Source organism: Aedes aegypti, chromosome 1 (genome assembly GCF_002204515.2).
Source record: "Aedes aegypti strain LVP_AGWG chromosome 1, AaegL5.0 Primary Assembly, whole genome shotgun sequence".
NCBI classification, from domain to species: domain Eukaryota; kingdom Metazoa; phylum Arthropoda; class Insecta; order Diptera; family Culicidae; genus Aedes; species Aedes aegypti.
The window spans coordinates 276,625,005-276,647,628 of NC_035107.1; the positions used below are offsets into that span (position 1 = coordinate 276,625,005).

General features: G+C 42.9%; 1 protein-coding gene across 1 annotated transcript in view; it reads right to left on the reverse strand.

Annotated features, from left to right (window-relative positions):
- Window positions 1–22,624, reverse strand: part of LOC110674134 (dynein heavy chain 10, axonemal) — a 363,130-nt gene that overhangs the window by 306,587 nt on the left and 33,919 nt on the right. Inside the window, exons 8-9 of the mRNA XM_021837893.1 lie at window positions 13,081–13,859; window positions 12,910–13,021 (exon numbers count right to left, since the gene is read on the reverse strand). Coding sequence (XP_021693585.1) covers window positions 12,910–13,021; window positions 13,081–13,859 — 891 coding nt within the window. The remainder of the gene's footprint in view (window positions 1–12,909; window positions 13,022–13,080; window positions 13,860–22,624) is intronic.

Genomic DNA, 22,624 nt, shown 5'->3' on the forward strand with positions numbered 1-22,624 from the left:
AACACCGCTAGCACATGACGGCTTATTATGGTAGCATGTCCGAAAGAACTTGAAACTACAGGTTCAAAGCCCTGATGAAGGTGGATGGTTGTGATAACTGACAACATGTAACGAACAAACGGACAATGCTGTATCGTGTCAGCACCGAGAAGGCAGTCCCTCTAGTACGATGTAGGTAACGCAACTCTGGTTAGGTATCCTATCGAAGACTCTTCACCAACCAAGAAAGGCAAAAGTAGAGTAAACGGATTGATTTTACGGCAACGAGTGAAGGACAACAATTGGAAGCTCGGATCTTGGAACGTGAGAACTTTTAATGAACCCGCGTGTATTGGGCTCCTGGCTTGTGAACAACGGAATGTCAGCGTGAACGTGGCAGCTATCCAGGAAATACGATGGCCCAAAACCCGAGAACATGAATTTCGAGCGGTGGATCCCATCGCCAACACTTCATTCAAGTACCACATCTACTATAGCGCCGGTGACAGAGCAGAACGTGGAGTTGGCTTCATAGTGATTGGGAAGCAGATGATGCAAGTTATTCGGTGGAAACCGGTAAGCGACCGAATCTGTGTATTGAAAATGAAGGGCAAGTTCTTCAACTACAGCCTGATCAGCATAATGTGCCAACGAACGTAAAGCCCGATAACACGAAGGATGAGTTCTATAAGAGCCTATATAAGGCTTACGAAGAGTGCCCAAAACAATATGTCAAAATAGTCATTGGCATTTGCGTGTAGATTGGGAAAGAAGATTTCTTCCGATCCGCTTGTAACCTTCGCTGCTGCTAGAGAGATGGCAATCAGCTGTATCTAAATAATTCGCACGAAAGAATGTCCGCAAACATACCTGCACGCTCAAAAAAGCGTTCTGGAAAATGTGAACTGTCAAAAATACACCGTGAACTACCATCATGTTTACATGAACGTTCTCGGAACTTGGCAACGCGTTCATATGTACATGATCTCGTTCACGGTGTATTTTTGCTTGTTGACGAGTTCACGACTGCTGTTCACGGATACGAAAACGGATTTGTTATAGCCACCTTGAATTCTTATGGCTACCCTATTTTGTACCATACCTTATTTGTAAACACACTTTGACTCCCCTACTTATGTTTACCAACTGGACTGAATAAAACTATTATATAAGAGAGTACGAATAGTAGAGAACGTGTTTTTGCTTTCGTGGTAAGAATTTGCCGTCCGAATTGCTAGCGGATTGTGCTTCGCCCGTGATCTACAACAATTGGCCGACGAGGATGGCCACTACGGCGGAATCCAGAAGCGAAAGTTCCGGATCTACCGATGCGGGTGCGGAATCGGCTGCCGGTGCCGGCGGTGTTGCAGGAGCAGGAGGTGCTGCAGGAGCCGCCATTGTTGGTTTTCCATTTGCTGGTATGCAGTCTTCATTCGCCATCGACCTGTTCGACCGTCATAAAATGAAATGGTCGCGATGGGTAGAGCGGCTGGAGGGGGCGTTCAATTTGTTTGGGGTGCAGCCGAATTCCAGATTGTTTTTCCTACTTCACTTCATGGGCGGCGAAATGTACGACATTTTCTGCGACAAATTGGCACCCGATAAACCTCAACAACCTACGTATGCTGACATTGTTGCTGGGCTAGAGAACCATTTCAACCCGGAGCCACTTGAAATTCTGGAAAACTTCAGATTTAAGTGCCGAAGACAAGGGGATGATCGCGCAGATGAGTCCATCGACGAATATTTGATAGCTCTTCGGAAGCTAGCTATCACGTGCACGTTTGGTGACTACCTGCACACCGCATTACGTAACCAATTCGTTTTTGGGCTCAAGGATCGAACCATTCAGTCTCGATTGTTGGAAGTACGTGACCTGACTTTGACTCGTGCTCGGGACATGGCAGTTTCCATGGAACTTTCGTCCAAGGGAGGAAGAGAGATGCAATCCAGGCAGGAAAGACCAGAGCTCAACCTGGTGGATCGATCGAGGAGCAGTGGAACCAAGGTACAGGTGAAGGGTGCAAATAAAAATAAAACAAATAAAGAATCATTGAGTACGGGAAAGAAGGGTGAATGCTACAGATGTGGTAGCACTACACATTTTGCAAATAAATGTCCACATATCCACACTGTCTGCCACTTTTGTAATGTGGCTGGACACCTACAAAGAGTGTGCCTAAAGGCGAAGAAGGGGAAGACTTCAAAATCTGCTGCACATTTGCTGGAGGAAGGTTCCACGACGGGTTCGAACGAGAACGAGTTCGTCACGTTGGAAGAATTGTGCAAACTGGATGCAACTTCTGACGTCCACAGTCCCAAATTTTGGTTGGATGTCAAGGTTAATGGAAAGGAGATACGGTTCGAGGTTGATACGGGTGCTCCTGTTTCCATCATGAACGTGGAGGATCAACAGAAGTTTTTCGCCGGGAAGAAGCTACACCCATCGGATATGGAGCTGGTTAGTTTCTGTAATACGAATATCGGTATCGAAGGTATGCTGAATATTGCCGTTGAATACGGAACCGAACGGGTGTCCCTTCCTCTGTACGTTACCAGTATGAGGAAACACCCACTGCTAGGCCGTCAATGGATGCGAAGTTTGCGGATTGATCTCAACGAAGTTGCCTATTCGGAAGTGCATACGCTTACTGCTGCTGCTCCCATTCCGAAGAATGTTTCTGTTGGATAACCGGAGGTTTCTACTACTGAAGTCAGAGTGTTGGTCCGAAGGTACGCAAATCTCAACGACGATTCCATCGGGAAGATTAGGGGTTTGTCTGCGAAGCTACGTTTGAAATCAAATACTAATTCAGTATACATCAAGGCACGACAAGCTTGAAGTCGAGGAAGAGGATCGAGAGGTGTTGACCTTAAGCACGCATAAGGGCCTCTACCGACCGACGCGATTGATGTACGGGGTTGCGTCCGCACCAGCAATATGGCAAAGATTGATGGAGGAGATCTTGAGCGGAATACCGGGTGTAACTGTATTTCTTGATGACATTCGTGTTACGGGGCCGAATGATCACGAACATCTGCGTAGGCTGACAGAGGTACTGAAGCGTCTCAATGCCTACAATATGCGAATCAACATTGAAAAATGTCAGTTCTTCACCAACGAAATAGAATATTGCGGATACCGAATTGACAAAACTGGTATTCATAAGGTCCGTTCAAAGGTTGAAGCTATTCACCATATGCCGACACCTGAGAGCAAGGACCAGGTTCGCTCATTCGTTGGGTTAGTAAATTACTACGGGAGGTTCTTTCCTAACCTCAGTACGACGCTGTACCCGTTAAACAACCTACTTAAGAATTCTGTTCCATTCGTTTGGACGAAACAGTGCCAAGCGGCGTTCGATAGCGTTAAGAAGGAGATGCAATCGGACAGATTTCTAGTCCATTACAATCCTTCACTACCGTTGATACTGGCAACAGATGCGTCACCATACGGGGTTGGCGCTGTTCTCAGCCACGTTTACCCTGATGGCTCAGAACGGCCAATATCGTATGCATCTCAGACATTGAATGCAACGCAACAGGCGTATAAACAGGTTGACCGCGAGGCCTACGCGATAATTTTCGGAGTCCGACGATTCTATCAATACCTGTACGGAAGGCGGTTCATTCTTGTGACGGACAATGAACCACTCAAGCAAATTCTATCGGACACGAAGGGTCTTCCGAAAATGTCAGCGCTAAGAATGCAACACTATGCGATATTCTTGCAATCGTTTGACTACAGTATCAAATTCAGACCGACGAAACAACACGCAAATGCTGATGCTTTTTCGCGACTGCCGCTGAAGACCAAAGCACCTGACAATGTTATCGAGGAGATCGATATGTTGGAGGTTAACATGATCGAAACACTACCATTAACAGTAGGAGAGCTCGCAAAGGCTACTGCTGCGGATCACACCGTAAAACCATTACTGGAAGGTTTGCGTAGAGGAATAACTGTAGAACCAAGTCATCGCTTTGGAGTAGATCAGTCGGAATTCTCCTTGCGAAAAGGTTGTATTTTACGTGGCATATGGGTCTACATTCCACCAATTCTTCGAGAAAAAGTTCTCAGCGAATTGCACTAGTAGAAGCATTAACCTAAGAATGCTAATGTCGCTACTGTTCGTGTTACCAACATCTAGTTTGCCACGCGCTGACAGCTTGAGTACCGGCCCTCTAAGTGTCAAATAAATTTTAAAATCATCCACTACAACATGGCATCGAACAAACAATGAAAAGATACAGTTAAAGGTGACAATAAACTAATTCACTTTTGTGAGAACAGCGACATTAGCGTTCTACTACTAATATTTCTATTATTGCACTCGACACATTTTGGAATGACAAGACTGAAGTCGCTGGCCCGTGGATACGTTTGGTGGCAAAGTATTGATAGTCAGATTGAAGAGATGGTAAGAAATTGCAGCCACTGCCAATCCATGAGAGCTGAACCGGCAAAAGCGCCAACAGCAGAAGCATTAACCTAAGAATGCTAATGTCGCTACTGTTCGTGTTACCAACATCTAGTTTGCCACGCGCTGACAGCCTGAGTACCAGGCCTCAAAGTGTCAATTCAATTTCAAAGACCAAAACAAATCATTGGCATTGAAAAACAGCGAAAACTCATAACTAAAGGTAACAATAATTAAAATCAGTTTTGTGGTAATAGCGCCACTAGCGTTCTACTACTAATATTTCTATTGCGCCAACACACGTTCGATGTCTTCAGAGAAGTTATTCGTAATTGAGTTTTGCATCTTTTAAGGAAACAGTGAAATAGGGTGGCCCATATTTAAGCCAAAATTTTGACTCAAACTTTTTTGTTTGATGAAATTTGTGGCTGCGCTCTTCTGCAAACTTTTAGAAAATATTATTTTGAACAACTTTGTCGAAGACACTTTTGATCTAACTCTTCATTTGAGCTAAGTAAATTGATTTTGAAAGTATTAACTTAGGGGGGACCCAAAAATCAGTTATTTTGATCTAACTTTTTTGTTTTCAGTTTTACATGAATGTGGTCTTAAGAAGAGTTGTAGAGGAAGTAAAGATACACGTTTTTGCTGAACCTTGCAAGTTTGTAATTCTTGTGATTTTGATGTTATAAGCAAATTTAAGTGAAAAACTATGAAATCTTTAGATGCCCATAAGTCATGGAGTTGGTTCGATAAAATTTTTCTTTAAGTGACATTCGAAAGGCCATACAATATGCAACTTTTGCTGCAAAAACTGTGAGAACGTATTTTTTTGTAAATTGAGAAAATTCACTTCAAAGATACACTTAAAAAACTCGAAATTCTCTTGTAACTCACAAGATTTCAAAGTAAACGGCGTGCTATCTTCAGCAAAGTTGAAGAATTTCATTAGATCTACAACTTTTCCATACACCAATTTTAATACACCTTTTCACTTAAATTTGCTTATAACATCAAAATCACAAGAATTACAAACTTGCGAGGTTCAGCAAAAACGTGTATCTTTACTTCCTCTACAACTCTTCTTAAGACCACATTCACGTAAAACTGAAAACAAAAAAGTTAGATCAAAATAACTGATTTTTTGGGTCCACCCTAAGTTAATACTTTCAAAATCAATTTACTTAGCTCAAATGAAGAGTTAGATCAAAAGTGTCTTCGAAAAAGTTGTTCAAAATAATATTTTGTAAAAGTTTGCAGAAGAGCGCATCCACAAAAAAAAAAGATGCAAAACTCAATTACGAATAACTTCTCTGAAGACATCGAACGTCTAAATTCGACGAGAACAGAGATAACACTTTTTTCCGGCTAAATTGTCGATTCGGTCCAATGTGCACTGTTGGGAACAACCAGCGAAGCCGTTTGAACGAATTCACGTGGACTTCGCTGGGCCGTTCATGCAAAGTTATTTTATTGTGTTGGTAGACGCCTATACGAAGTGGCCTGTGGTGAAAATACTAAACAACATCACTACAGCGACTACAATACAAGTCTGCCGGGAGTACTTTGCAACTTATGGGATTCCTTCGGTCTTAGTGTCGGATCACGGAGTCCAGTTTACTTCCGACGCTTTTCAAGATTTTCTTCGCAAGAACGGCGTTTACCACAAGATGGGAGCGCCATACCACCCATCTACAAACGGATTAGCGGAAAGGTTCATTGGGACTTTCAAGGCTAAACTCAAAAGTTTGAAGTGTGACAAGTCGATGTTGCATGCTGAATTGTGCAACATTCTGCTCACATACAGGAATACAATCCGCCCAGCAACTGGAAAATCTCCGGCCTTAATGATGTATAATCGTTCGCTGCGATCTCGCTTAGACTTGATGATTCCCAATTCCAAAGATGCTGTGAAGGATGTCCAAGGAAAACTCCAGACATTGCGGAAGGGGCGAGAGTTGCGGCTAGAGACTACATTGATAGTGACAGATGGAAATACGGAGTTGTTGCTGAAAAACTCGGTAAGCTGCACTACTACGTGAAGCTTGATGATGGCAGAACATGGAAAAGGCACATCGATCAGCTCAGAGAAGTTGGTTCTAGATTGGAAACCACTAGAACACTGTTACTGCGTGAATCACCTAATATTCCAGCTTTTGTATCGCAACAAGCAATGGATAGTGATGCGAACATTACACGCCCGAACATCAGTGCAGATAACATCCCTTCAAATGGTTCGGTGGTGCAACCGGAATTTCCTCGACAACCGATAGCTGATACATCGTCTGTAGGAGTCAACAATGCGAAACAACCGGGTTCAGTTGATCAGGATTCAACACTCTCCATTCCACCGGTTGTGAAAGACTACCGACAGTCACCAAGGAGATCCGGCAGGGTAACACGGCCGCCAACAAGACTTGATCTATGAATTGCATTAATTAAGGGGGGAAGAGATGTTATAGCCACCTTGAATTCTTATGGCTACCCTATTTTGCACCATACCTTATTTGTAAACACACTTTGACTCCCCTACTTATGTTTACCAACTGGACTGATTAAAACTATTGTATAAGAGAGTACGAATAGTAGAGAACGTGTTTTTGCTTTCGTGGTAAGAATTTGCCGTCCGAATTGCTAGCGGATTGTGCTCCACCCGTGATCTACAACAGGATTTTTTTTCTGTGTGATAACATCCGAGTTGCGATGGCTACCTCTAAACAGACCACGTGCTGGTTGATGTTAGAATTTCTCGGATTTCATGACCTTCCGAGGCCGTAATATCGACTTGGATCATTATCTCGTTCAACTAACAGTACGTTGCGCTACAATATCCAACACTTGTCAACTGATGGAGTTGCTGAATAGAAGAATCAACGTTTCTGGAGATGTCGACAGCCTGTGGGACCCTGTCCACGAAGCTGTGACAACAATGGCTCAGAAAGTCATTGCAACTGATCAACGACAAGGACGAATCGATTGATTCGATGAAGAGTGCCAGAGAGTGACAGGCATGAAGAATGTCGTCAGAAGCCGTATGCTTGTGGCCGGTACCCGACCCAACAGAGGGGCAGCGAGAGTCGAAGAAAAGCGACTCCACCGCACAAAGAAAAGGCTGCATGAAGAAAGTATGCTACTTGAAGCTTGTATGCAACGGTCAATAGCGCGCGGCGCTATACCGTACCAATGCCCGCAATGTGCAATGGTCGAGAAAACGGCGGTGGCTGCCAGGTGGAAGGAGCACGTTCAGCAGTTGTTGAACGGTGAAAAAGAGAATATAGCCATATGATTCGGTGTTTTTGAGCGTAAAATGCTGCGGACAATACTCGGTGGGAAACTCGAAAATGGCGTGTGGCTTGAATCACGAGCTATATGAAGTGTACAAAGATGCGGATATTATCAAGCGTATGAAATACGGCAGACTTCAGTGGGCTAGTCATTGAGTACGAATGCCGGAAGAAAGAATTGCGAAAATAATATTCAGCAGGGAATCAGATGTAGGTTAGCGGATTCGTGGAAGAAGAGGACCTGGCGATCCTAAACGTTCGGGGCAATTGAAGAAGTAAGACCGACGAAGATGGAACTCTACAATATGCCCGGCAGGGCGGTTCAGAATTCAAAAATGTTTGAAAATTAAATCTCCTATATCGTCCTAGCCATTCTTACCATAAAAAAAGTGTTATGTGAAATTTTCAGCTTTTTCGGTGGTGATTTAAAGGTGACCCAAAGACAAAGTAAGTTTATATGGATATCACTATGGAGAAATTTTGAAAATGTTTCAAACACGTTAGTACAGTAATGTATGTACGAACTTATCATCCTATAGTGAAAACTCATTCTTCAAACTTTAATGAAGGATGTTCCTGAAGATAAAGCTAACTTTGTTTTGGATTTTGTAGATGTTTTCAAGGCTACTCATGAATATCTCTTCACTTATCCATCAGATTGGATTGCGCTCTTCAGCAAATTTCTTTATAATGGTTTGAATAATGAATTTTCACTAGAGAATGATGAGTTCATGCTTACATTTCAGTACTAACATGTTAGGAAGATTATTCATAATTTTCCAATAGTAAATACCATATAAGCTTACTCTATCTTTGGGTCACCTTTAAATCATCACCGAAAAAGCTGAAAATTTCACAGAACAGTTTTTTCGTGGTAGGGATGGTAAGGAAGGTATGGGAGATTGTATTTTCAATTTTATTTTTGGAGGGTAGGCGAAGAGTACATCCATAGCGATCATCAGGAGATACACTACAGGATTGGCCAGTGGAACACTGCGGCAGTGGAAGACGAAGGCTTTCGACAAAGATCACTTCGTTGAGGCACTTCGCACCGACAGCGATGCCCTGAACTTGGATGGCAGGGGCATGTGATACTACGATGCCACGAAAACGGGAGCCCCGCAACAATCGACGTCCTGCGTACTGGTGGAACGCCCTTCGCGCTGCTTGCCTTAAAGCCAGGGGGCGTTACCAGAGAGCAAGAAACGTAGAAGTCACAGAAGAGCGAAAGGTCGTATTCCAAGCAGCCAGAGCTGCTTTCAAACGCGAGATAACGCTGAGCAAGTCCAAGTTCCACAAGGAGCTGTGCCGAGCAGCTGACGCCAACCCCTGGTGGACGCTTATCGAGTGTTCATGGCGAAAGTCAAGGGTCCATCAATACCGTTTGAAACGTGTGCTGAAAAGCTGAGGGTTGTTGTCCAGGGTCTCTTCCCAACGTATGATCTGACACCGTGGCCACCCACATCGAGCTTGTAGCAGCGGCGAAAGGCCCCTGAACCAGATGAATATGTTCCGGAAGGTGATGCAGAAATGCCTGGACGAAGGCCACTTCCCAGATATATGGAAGATCCAGAAGATGGTGCTGCCATCGAAGCCAGGAAAACCACCTGGTGATCCATCATCATACAGGCCTATATGCTTGCTGGATACATTGGACAAACTCTTGGAACGGGTCATCCTAAACAGGGTGGCTAAATGTATGGAGAGCGAGCACGGACTCAGAAAGATGCGATTCGGACGGTCTTGGAGAGGGCCGAGAAGGCATCGAAGCGAAAATGTAGAGGAAATCGATTGACGTTAAGAACGCGTTCAATAGTGCCAGTTAAGAGGCCATCGCAACAGCGATGCATGGAATGCGGGTTTCTGTGCTGGGGTGGAGCACTACAAACCAAGCACGATCGGGGCAAGTTCAACAGCACGTTTCGGCTCATGGCCAGCATACAGCAAGTGCATACAGGAACATATACCCCAGACAATATCGTCAGAGGCTGTATGTGTAATCACCTGTTCGATCACGCGCTGTCACCGTTCTTTCCCGTGTGTAGTGAGAGAGAAGAAACACCGGAACACGTTGTCTTCGACTGCCCGAGTGAAGCGTGGCGGTAGCTGCTGTTTGATAGGACTTCAATGCAGACATATTTGTAAGCATAATGGTAAGCGATCCTAACTTTGGAATCTGGAGAACAATATTGTGCTGGAGATAACGTCTATCTTGCAGAGAAACTAGCGGAAAGAGCAGCGAAACGATAGGCAGAGCTCAGCGACCGTCACGTTTGAATATCTAGCGCTTATAAACAGAATGTGTACATAATAGTCGAATACCACCAAAAGCTTGTAGAGCGAATAAGGGGAACCTCAACAACCTGTGGGAGTCTTTACACGGTGCGATAAGCACAGTAGCTCGAGAGGTGACAAGTACTGCTCAGCGACGAACTAGAAATGGTTGGTTTGATGAGGAGTGCTAGAATGTGACGGATGAAAAGAATGTTGCCAGAAGCCGGATGTGAGTGTCTGGTTCCCGGAAGAATAGAGAGCGGTACCAATAAAGTGAGAGCAGCCGAGAAAAGAACTCATCTCAGAAAAAAAGCAGTATGAAAAATATATCATTACTGAAGTGCAAAACAACATGCAACAAAATGATATGTAGTGATTTTTTAAACACGTTAGTGAGCAGCTGTACGAAATACTGCATCGTACTCTGTAAAGAATATGGGAAGAAGAAGAATTGACTGCTGGCTGGAGGGCGTCATCTGCCCTCTATATTAGAAAGGTCACAGATTGGAGTGCGCCAATTGCCTATTCCTCGGCTCCTCAATTTGACGCACAAAATAATGTCACGTTTCTGTTCAACAGATTAAGTCCGCTAGAGAATTTTTAAGAGAGCTTCACTGTCCTAAATCGCAAGTCAGACGTCACAAGTCTGCATCTTCGTCAAAATTGAGTTGAATTCGATTTTCAATATTCTTTCAGCTGCACTAATGATTTGTTCGGAAAAAATAGGAACAAAACAGCAAGTCAAATTGTCCCACAATAAAAAATAATCGCATATCAGTCCCACTACAGAATTCCGCACCGTGTAACAATGAAATGATCCGCGTTTTGATTAGCTTTATATTTTCCTCAGAATGATATCGAAGTGAAAAACAAATAACGAATGTTTCAGTAAGATTTAAACATGTTCCAATCCTCTGGAAATTTTTGAATATTTGTTTGGAAAACGATTTTAAAAACTTCATTGTCCATTTTCTCAATGCCTACTTTTTACAGATGGGAATGACTTGCGATTCACGTCAGTTCATTGAAGATTTGGGTTTTGGACCAAGGCTCAAGAATCCATTATTCAATGACGCAGTAATTTTTTATTTTTTATTTTTTTTTTGTATGGTATTCAGTTGGAGCTGCCTGACAGCTTAACTTGTCAAGGCTGAACCCTCGGTCTGGCTTTTGCCAAGTTTCCCCTCTACCAGGAACAATACTCAGACGGACTAGGCAATGGCGCCCGCATGAACACTGTTTTTTATTAGTATTGTGACGTGGTAGTTTTTGAAAAGTACCCATATTCCCTTGCTTCTGAGAAAAGGAAGTATTGTGAAAATCAGCAGCTCCATCAGAATTTGTTTGAAATAGTAGTGTAGTAGTGTCATTACTAATACTGTTTAGTCGAAATGGTTTTGAATAATTTGTCATTCAAGTGCTATTCTGATTACTCCTGTCTTTTACGTTAGATTAGAGTCTTAAATGTCAATTGTCGTCAAGTTTTAACAAAATTAGACTGTTTAGTAGTAGTTCTAGTTAATTTAATTTGTTGTTGTTAAAAGTATTTATTGGTCATTACGTTCATATATCCTTGAAGAAAAAAGTCGCTTTCCTTGTCTGTTCAACAATTTTTCGAAACTAGCAAGTGTACCCTAATGATCGATCTCAGCGTCTTACTTTCCACAGTCATTTTATAGTGAATATTGAAAAGTAAAGCTACCTTAGGCTTCTATTACAGTCTCCTACATGATTCACTTTTTGGTGGCAAATGCAATGCTTCACAACGCCTACTTTCTACTTGTAAATTTTGCGAAAATGAAGCTGGAATTAGATTATTTATACCGCTGTTACAAAAGAGGTATTTCTTATTATGGCAATGTAAAAACCATATTAAAATAAGATTGTCGCCACTTATTTCTACTCAGTTAATCTACTAGTCATTTTCCTAAGAGTTCCTATGTATTCCCTGCGTCGTATATGATAACGATGTATCTAGCTAGCTAATAGAAAGAGTGGCAATGACGCAGTAATTTAATATCAAAAACCAGTAAATTGAAAGCCTTTACAAAGAAAATCATTTCGCTGCATCCCAGACAAATGTAATGCAATAATAGGTTTTAAACGACAGTGATGAAAGAATTTCGATGAAAGTAATAATCATTATGACCGATGTTTTGCTCAATTCGGCTGGCCCAAAGTTATGTGTGACCCCGTCTCATTTCGTTTGAAAAGATAATCGATAATAACCGCGCTTTTCTCACACTCAATCTGTTCGGTAAAAATAACTGGGTTTTGGAACTACCGAAAGTCAGTAAACTAAAAAAAATGTCAAAAATCGAAAAACAGAGATTTTTTACTGAAATTTTGCAGAGAGCTTTCTTTTTATATCATATATCGATAAAAAATAAAACATGGTGAAATTTGCTTTTAAATTACGCATGGCGACAGTTTTCATTTTACTGACTTTTTCGGTAGTTCCAAAACCCAGTAAAATTTTACCGACCCCAGTAATTTAATCTAAGTGTGCTCATGAAACCTACTGATAGCACAAAAAAACATCCTGGCCACCCTGCCGTTTGATCAAACACCGGGATTTAGGATTAGAGATTGAGATTGTGCAGAGTGCAAATGAGCGCCGCCCAGAAAGACTATCAGCAAATTCGCACGTTTCTGAAACAACGTCGGATCTGTACGTTGCGTTTGCCTATCGGACCACCAGGTCAAATCATTCACCCTTGTTTGAGCAGAGTAAATTTTGTTCTGGTGTGGTGCTTGCCTTTGGTGCGGTTCGCTTACTGGATTCGTTCAGATAATCTGCTGGTTCGGACGGTGCTCTTCAAAGTGTAAAAGCTCGACTCCCGATTCTGGTTCCGGAGTTCTAGCAAAACTCAAATAAACGCGTGGAATTTGCGGTTTCGCCGGCCCCCCCTTCCCTTCAAACCAAAACAAGAAACTGTTTCGATACTCACCAAACACCTGGATAACGAATGGTGATTTTAATTGCTCAATAATAGAGTTGTACTCAAGTTCACGTGCCAGCCACAGATTGTATTCGGCCATTGGGGTGTTTTCTTCCGGTTCCTAAACAAGAACGTGAGATTACTACCATGGCTGTGGGCCTTGAGCAAACAGTAACTCACCCGTTGCATCGTTTCGTGGAGCACTTTTCGGATGTAGATGGACCAACCTTCGACAATCTCCTCCTGCTGGAGGGTGGTAAGCTCGCCCACAGCGGTCTTACTGATATCGACTTTGACTTTGAACTTATCTTCGTCCACGGTGATGGATTCCTGCCCCGGAGCGTTGTACTGCGTTGGCATGGCAAAGTCATAATGAACATGTTCAATAGTCCAGTCCATAACGCCGATGAACTGATCCATGTTCAGATTAAGGTTGGTCTTTATGGGGCCTTGTTTAGCGGGAGCGTTCCTTAGCTTCTCTTTCCGTGCTTCGATTTTCGCATCGGCAACCTCCAACAAGTTATTCCACTTCTCCGATGGTGTCTCCTTGATGGTGGGTTCACTTTCCAGCGTAGTTTCCGATGCCTTGAGATTCGATTCACTGCTAGGGGTTTCGCTGAGCGATTGCCCACTGCAGAGTTCCAGGTTGGATTCTTCTCCCATTGCTCGATGACCGGCATTGCGAGCTTGAATGGCTTTCATTCGGAAGTCCGATGGTTTTGTGTAGTCGATCAGGGCGATACTTGCCCGACTGCCAGCCCGGGATACGTCATCGTCGACTTCGGGCTTCTCCGGTTTGGCACGTTCAACATTCGGTTCCCGTAATTGATGTTTCACGGCCGGTTTGTAGATTTGCTCCAGAAGGGTCTTGGCGTTGTTGACTACGGCGCCGCGCAGACAACCCATAACGGTGTAGTAAGGCATCTCGGAGCAGCATTCTTCGTAGCTTGCAAAATATTCTGGAATAAGATATGTGTGTAAGGATAAAAAGATTTATTTTATTGCTTGTAAACGAGTCATTCTCATTGACTACATCGAACTAAGTTTGACTAATTTTACTGACTCTAAAGATTAAGTTGCATTGATCATTGATATCCGATATTATTGTGTAGAGCGTTTGAAAAATTAACATGAATTATGTTCAAAATGAGATAGTTAATTAATATTTGACCTTTCCTTAATTTATGTGTAAAGAGTTTCTTTCTACTCGTATAAGCCTGAGTGAAAGCAAAAATAGTAAAACCCTCACCGCTCAACGAATACTTCAAGGATTCAAATATTTTTTGTCAGTATACACATCGTACAGTATACTAAGTTTTCAGCTTAAACGAATGTTTGGTTCTCCAGATTCGTGCTCTTGAAAATTTGAGGTTTGGCTTCGATTTATCTTCACCCTAAGAATGCGAGGATCGGAAAACCGACATTCCTGCAAAGTTATGTCCAAGCATTTACTGGGCAACTAGTCTTCAATATAAATCTTGTAGCCGTAAAAAATCATCAGTACAGGAAACATACAATGTAAATACGCACCGGAACAATCGGCAAAGACCCAAGCATTTAAAACAAACTAACGATTGGAAACTCGGATCATGGAACTATACTGCCGTGAATTGCAAGTCAGTCCCATCTGTAAAAAAGGCTTTGAGAAAATGGGCTGTGACGTTTTTAAACTCGTTTTCCATACGAATATTCAACAAAATCCAGAGGATTGGAACATATTCCAATCTTAATGAAACTTTCACAACTTGCTTTTCACTACGATATCTTTCCGAGAAACATATAAAGATGATCAAAAAAAGTTACAATTTTGTGTTCCACGGCGCATAGGTCTGTAGTGGGACTGATATGCGGTTACTTTTCATTATGGGACAATTTGACTTGCTGTTCTTTTTCCTAATTTTCGAACAAATCATATTTTTCAACAGTGCAGTTGAAAGAGCTTTGGAAAAGATATTGAAAACTGAACTCAACTCAAATTTGACGAAAATGCAGATGGGACTGACACTTAGATTTTTTTCACGAGCTCGGCTGTGCGATTCTCGGTTTCCCTATTTTAACCGAGACTCAGCTAACAAATTGTCCGGTTGCTTAGGAACGAAGCACGATTTACTGGTACTCGGTTTTTATTTGCTGAGATCCAAGGAAACTTGTTGGCCGACTACTCGGCTGTGCGGATCTCGGTTAAAATTAGCCGAGATTCGGCATTCTGAATTCTGAAGTGTGATGGTTATACCCAGTGCTGGGAATGGTAATAGTAGTAGGCTTGAATTTTCGCGAAAATCACGTGGCTCTCCCAGTACAGTAGTTCAAAAACGTGAATCTCATCAAGTAGCCTCTGTTGGGTGCACGAATTTACTAAATCATGAGTGTCATTGAAGGCTCTAAATGCGGGAAATGCAGCGGGAAATAGAACATTTTTCTACAGTAATTTTGGGTTGCCCTTAGCAACGGGTGTTTTGCAATTTTCAAGGCATTTTGCCTACAGCAGCGATGGGCGTGAGTTTCACTGACTTCGCTGACTGTGATTGGCTTTGTTTGGCTACTGTAGAGCGAATTTCAGATTTTGTCCCAACCCTGGTTATACCATCTAACAAAGCTGCGTCAACAGACACGAGCTGGGCACAGCTCCCCCAAATCAACGCGACTTTTTACTGCGACAGCGACAAAAAATCGCTGCGCTTTCGTCGTTGTGTCGCTGCAAGCATATGAAACCATCTAGAATGACGCGACGAAAATCGCTGCGAAATCTCATCGCTGTGGCTTCGACGTGCTCATCAAACAATGTATGCAGCGAAACATCAGCGAAATTACGGCAATTGTTTGTCGCAGACGCCGTAAATAATCGCCTTGATTTGTGGGAGCCTTTAACCGTGATGGGCGAAATTCAGAGGCGCGTTATTGAGTGGTGGCCTATCGACAACAGAACGTGCAATTTTAGGATCAAAGGCCGTTACTTCAATATCAGCATAATGAACATGCACAGGGCTCACCTAGCAAGTCCTAGCAAGTGACGATGACGATAAAGACGCTTTCTACGCGCAGCTGGAACGTGAATATGACAGCTGCCTAAGCCATGATGTCAAAATCGTTATCGGAGATATCAATGCTCAGGTTGACCAGAAGAAGGAATTCAGACCAATTTTAGGGAAGTTCAGCTCTCACTAGCTTACGAACGAAAACAGCCTTACAATGATTGATTTCGCCGCCTTCAAGAACTTGGCCTCAGTGTTGACCAGACTCATTTCCCCGAAATTCGAATTGTGAAGCCATGAACTGTTATAACTGTGCGTTGTATTCCTGAGATGGAGGGGGAGGTGGTTGGGCTTGAGTGTTGCACATGGGATCCGACAGTTTCGATCTCGGTGGGCCGCAATTCAAGTTTCGGTGAAATGATTCGCACTCACTCACTCACTCATTTCATTTCACCGAAACTTGAATTGTGGCTCTCTGGGATAAAAATTGATCGATTTTGTGTGCAGTACTCAAGCTTAACCATCTGCTTTTCTATCTTAGGAGGATAGAACATGGTTGTAGTAGTTCGTGGCTTCGTAGTTCGGAAAATGTTATTTTCGGGGAAATGAGTCTGAGCAACACTAACATACTACCTACTTTTTTTTTAAAGACACTACACACGTTAATGCTTCCAGTGGGCTATTTGCCCTTTGAAGGAAGCACCACACTAGACAACGGACTAGCATGCAACGCCCAGTGGCACAGTCAGAAAACATTCCTCTCGAAAAGTTTTCGGCCTGAGGCAGGAATCGAACCCACGCTCCTTAGCACGATGCGGCTAAATGCCTCGGTGACACTAACCGCACGGCTACGAAGCCGCACTTCCAGCACAGTCCCCCGTATCGGTACACCTGGAGATCACCCCAACAGACTGAATCGCAAATCGACCACGTTTTGATTGACGGAAGACACTTCTCGGACCTATCGCGGCGCAACCATCGATTCGTGATGATGAAGTGCATCATAGGTTTTCCGTTTGGAACAACATTCGGTATCGACGCCGACCACGGTACAATCTGGAACGACGCAAGCTACCCGAAGTCGCAATTGATTACGTGCAAAGCCTTGAAGAAGCGTTGCCGGATGAGGGTGAGCTCACCGAAGTCCCTCTTTAGGACTGCAGGAGTGGTGTTGAAGCAGCCTTTAACAACGCGGCGCAAGCTGCCATTGGGTTCGTGGAAGGAAATCGACGGAACGGTAGGTTCGACGGGAAGCGTCAGACGGTTTTGAAGGACAATAATGTAGTGCGGGCGATGATGCTGCAGCAAGGTACCCGTCAAAAAGTGGAACGATACAAACAGAAGCGAAGACAGCAAACTCATCTATCCTGGGATTAAGAGCGCCGCCTGGAAGAGTTGGAGTGCGAAAAGATGGAGCAGCTGTATCGTTCTCAAGAAATGCGTGTTCTACAAGAAACTCAATGCATTCCTCAGAAGCTTTGTGCCGCGAGCCGAAATGTGTCGAGATAAAGATGGAGGTATCTTGACGGACGAACGTGAGATGATTGAAAAGTGGAAGCAGCAAAATGATGAACACTTTGATGGTACAAAGGCGGAAGACCAGGAAGGCAGGCGGAATGGCTTCATTAGTACGGCGGATGAGAGAGACGTGCCATATTCCTAAATAAAGGTAGTTAAGGATGCTATCAAACAGCTCAAGAACAAAAACGCAGCTGGGAAAGATAATATTGGAGCGAAACTTATTAAAATGGACCCGGACAGATCGGTTACTTGTCTGCAAAGATTGATAGTCAGAATCAGGGATACAGAACAGCTACCGGAGGGGTGGAACGAGGGTGTAACATACCCAATATACGAAAAGAGTGACTTTCCCAGATTATCATCCGCCGTCTATCACCGCTAGCAAGCAGATTTGTGGGAAGTTATCAAGCCGGTTTCGGTTTCGGTTCTTAATGTTGCGGCAGGTCCTCCAAAATTGTCGCGAATATCAAGTTCGTACGCAATTCATCTATTTCAAAGCGGCCTAAGATACCATTCACCGCAAAGAGCTATGGAAAATTATGGACGAGAATGAAACTGACTAGATTGATCAAGACAACGATTGATAGTGTACAGTGGTGTGTTAAGACATCCGGTGCGTTATCGGACCTGTTTGAAACACGCAAAGGACTTCGACAAGGTGAAGGTTTTTTCCTAACCCCTGTTCAATATTGCGCTAGAAGGTGTTATGGCACTGGCGGGATTCAACATTCATTCATTTATTTAGTTAACATCTACACAGATAACACTGAATCAACAATTTCACGCCACAATACTCGGTTCGTGGCCGCATCTCTCCATCCTCGGTTCTGCCCCACGCTCGCCAAATCGATACGCACTTGATCCGCCCACCTAGCTCGCTGCGCTCCACGCCTTCTTGTACCAACCGGATCCGAAGCGAACACCATCTTTACAGGGTTGCTGTCCGGCATTCTTGCAACATGCCCTGCCCATCGTATCCTTCCAGCTTTGGCCACCTTCTGGATACTGGGTTCGCCGTAGAGTTGGGCGAGCTCGTGGTTCATCCTTCGCCGCCACACACCGTTCTCCTGCACACCGCCGAAGATCGTCCTAAGCACCCGACGTTCGAAGACTCCAAGTGCTTGCAGGTCCTCCTCGAGCATCGTCCACGTTTCATGCCCGTAGAGGACTACCGGCCTTATGAGCGTTTTGTACATGGTACATTTGGTGCGGGCGTGAATCTTTTTTGACCGCAGCTTCTTCTGGAGGCCATAGTAGGCCCGACTTCCACTGATGATGCGCCTCCGTATTTCACGGCTAACGTTATTGTCAGCCGTCAGCAAGGATCCAAGGTAGACAAACTCGTCGACCACCTCGAACGTATCCCCGACTATCGTAACACTGCTACCTAGGCGAGCCCTGTCGCGCTCGGCCCCACCAGCTAGCATGTACTTTGTCTTGGCCGCATTCACCACCAGTCCAACTTTTGCTGCCTCGCGTTTCAGGCGGGTGTACAGGTCTGCCACCTTTTCAAATGTTCGGCCGACGATGTCCATATCATCCGCGAAGCAAACAAATTGACTGGATCACGTAAAAATCGTACCCCGGCTGTTAAGCCCGGCTCTCCGCATAACACCTTCTAGCGCAATATTGAACAACAGGCACGAAAGTCCATCACCTTGTCGTAGTCCCCGGTGGGATCCAAACGAACTGGAGTGTTCGCCTGAAACCTTCACACAATTTTGCACACCTTCCATCGTCGCTCTTATCAGTCTCGTGAGCTTCCCGGGAAAGCTGTTCTCGTCCATGATTTTCCATAGCTCTACGCGGTCGATACTGTCGTATGCCGCCTTGAAATCGATGAAAAGGTGATGCGTTGGGACCTGGCGGGATTCAACATGTTGGACACGATTTTCAACCAATCCAGCCAGTTCATCTGTTTCGCTGGACATGACGTGGACATTGTCCATGTGATTGCTGAACAATATATAAGGCTGAAACGTGGTGCAGATTGGGTTTGATTGAAGGTAGGGGGACGGGGGGTAGTTTGCCCACGTTAAGGAAAACAACGATTTTATGTATAAAAATATTATATTATGATCTTTTTTCAATGGCGGTCGGATAAACTAACATTTTTTTCTATCAAATAGTAGAAACAGCTATCCATTTTAGCTTTTCTGGGTTTTATAAATCAATTTTTAAAAAATGCTTTCTTAACTGCATATGTATTATTTTGCGGGGTAAAACGCCCCGCTTCAGTTCGGCGTTAGCCATGCTGTAAACGTACGCACACTATCATGCTTGTTTATAGGTTGCATACATCCGGGCGTTTGTTCAGATGTTATTGCTCAATAATAGTATACATGCTGATGCGAAAAATGTACATTTGTAAGGTTCCAAATTGCCCGTTACTTCAATATGGCATTACGCTTGGTAGAATTTGAATTCAAACGGCTGTTTTGGTGTTATGAAATAGGGGTGGGCGTTTTGCCCCCAGAGTTGATTAAAGTTCAGGTCCTTCAATACGCTTTTTAAGGACAAATTCAACATATTTTTTGCATGTTATACAAACTATGACAGTGCACAAGTTGGCTCTCGGCGATAGTTTCAAAAATTTGGTTATTTATCGACCTAAAATTTGACCTTGAAGATCGCACAAAATTGCAACGAAAATAGCGAAAAACGTTTTTATACGTTTTTTTTTACGATTTTATTGAGAAAAACACATAAAAATATATTAAAAGAAGGATTTTTATCCATTTTCTATAACCTAGGATGAAAAAAAGTATTCTAAACCACACCGTTCATCCAAATCGAGGGTGGCGCGTTTTGCCCCCTATGGGCATACTACCCCCAGTTCCCCAAAATACGTCTAAGACAACATATCTGCTGTCTGAAGAACCAAGCGCGATAGAGCTTGCATTGGCAGACGCGTGATGATCGACGGAAATGTGTTTGAGGTGAAGGTGATGGACGAATTTGTCTACCTCGAATCATTGGAAATGTTGAATAAGGTCTGGTAAACTACGTCTCCGTACTAAGTGCTCCATGTATAAGATCCTGATAAGACCGGTAGCCAGTCTTCCCAAACGAATATCAAACACGTGGGTTCAGGCGGTATCGTACTCTCTTTGTACTCTGTTTTCGTGTGCAAACCGAAACGCTCGAAACTGAACCCAAATCCAAACATGTGTAAAGTGAACATCGGTGCAAACGCCGGTTCGAAAACCGGTCCATTTGTACCTCAATTGCAAACGCGGTTCAAATTTTGGTGCAAATCTTCGGATGCATCAGAGGTTCAGAACGATGACACAAACGGAGAGATAGAAAATTGTTGATATCCACGCTTATCAATTTCTACTTATCGTGTCTTGTTGTTTGATATACAGTCGAAGCTTGCTATAACGACATCGCAAGGGACAAGGTTCGAACCAAAGTTGTACATCGGTTCGGTTCATGGGAAGACTGCCGGTAGCCCTCTACGGGCATGGGACGTGGACAACCCATCAAACATTTTGGCTGAATAGGAGCTTAACCGAACACTCTTAAACTTATTTTAGCTTAACAAACTATTGTTCAGCTACCAATGTTACTTGAGTAATGCTTAAAGTGGACCTCCGAGCTCTAGTAGCAACGTGCGCTTAGGGCGATCTTTGGCGGTGTATTTGAGAACGACATATGGAAGAGAAGAATGAACCTCGAGCTTGCGCAACTCTACGGTGAAGTCGCCAAAGCTGAAAGGGTAAGATAAATTTTTCATATATTCCTCTAAAATATTGAGTTTTTTTTTTCAAGAAATACAATCTTCAAGAAATGCTTTTAGCAAAAATACCCTAAAGCTGTTCTGGGAATATCTGAAAAGCTGTATTCAGGTGTTTTCGTAAAAGTTCTTCAAGGAGTGGAAGGGATTCTTTCAGCGTTTTTGCCTAATATGGTTGGGCAAATTTTAGATTTTTCTTAAGAATATCTTTCAAAAATCATCTCATTCTTGTCTTGAGCTATCCTCGGATTATTTTTAGGCTTCACTCCTGATGGTTCTTCGAACATTCTGCCATAAATCATTTGATTTTGATATATTGGCTGTTGAAAATGCAAAATTTGACTATTTCAGCCAACTTGCATGCAAGTTTGCCAGCTTGTATGGCAATTTATTCGCTCAATTTACCACAGAATACAAACTATATGTGTACAACAATTATTATCAACAAAGTTCATAATACTTTCGATGTTCAAAAGTTATTTTTTGATTGTTTCAAAAAGTATTGTATTTTGCCATATAAGAGAAATGAAGAATTTTGTATGGAGACTTTCAATTTCAACCAAATTATATCTAAAATGAAAGTTAAAGTCATATATTGCATGTTTGGTGTATTAGATCACAAAAAAATTCGATAAATTATACTCTAAATTTCATGTAAACATCAATTAAAACAGTATTTTATACAACTTTGGCGACCTGTAGCTAAAAATTGTGACGTGCTGGAACATTTCTGAGAACGGCATCATATACACTGCCCATACTCGCATAACAGTCCCATATGAATTTTCACCACTTATGAGTTAGCTTCGTGAATGATGTTTATTTATATTGTACTTTTCATATTCATGCTTAAAATTGAGTTTTTGTATGGACAAAATGCGAAAAAATACCAAACCATGTGCGTCCCATATTGAAAGTACCCGCATAACAGTCCCATTACTGGAATACGAATAAATTGAAGTAAACCTATTCCTATTATAAATTTTGTAATCTTGCATCGTGGTTTACATTTCAATAATAAAAGAATTAAAGCTAACCACGCTTATTGAAAAAAAAAAAAATATTTTTGCTAGGCATGTAAGTTTAATCATTTCTTGTCATAAGTGGTAGAACCACCACAGAAGTTGTATTTTCCTGTGAGCTTCTAAACAAAAAATAAGCAAAATAGCTTTCCTTTGGGTCAATGCTGTCACTAATTTCGTTCTCCGGACAATTTTCAACGAAATCTCCGGTAGACTCATCTTTTAACAGAATGAAAAGTTAGGGTTTTGGACCAGCGCAACAATGCGCACATCAATGCTGGCATCGTCGACATGGTTTCTGAGCACACAGTAGGATATGAGGGTAATCCACATATGGCGATTCTCTGCCAAAAACTTCCATCAGTGGACTGATCAAAACTTGTTCTACTGTATTTCTGGGTATGGTTCAAATCCAATATTTCCGTGCTGCAAGTGGATTCATCCAGCTTTTCAAATTGGTTGACCGAAAC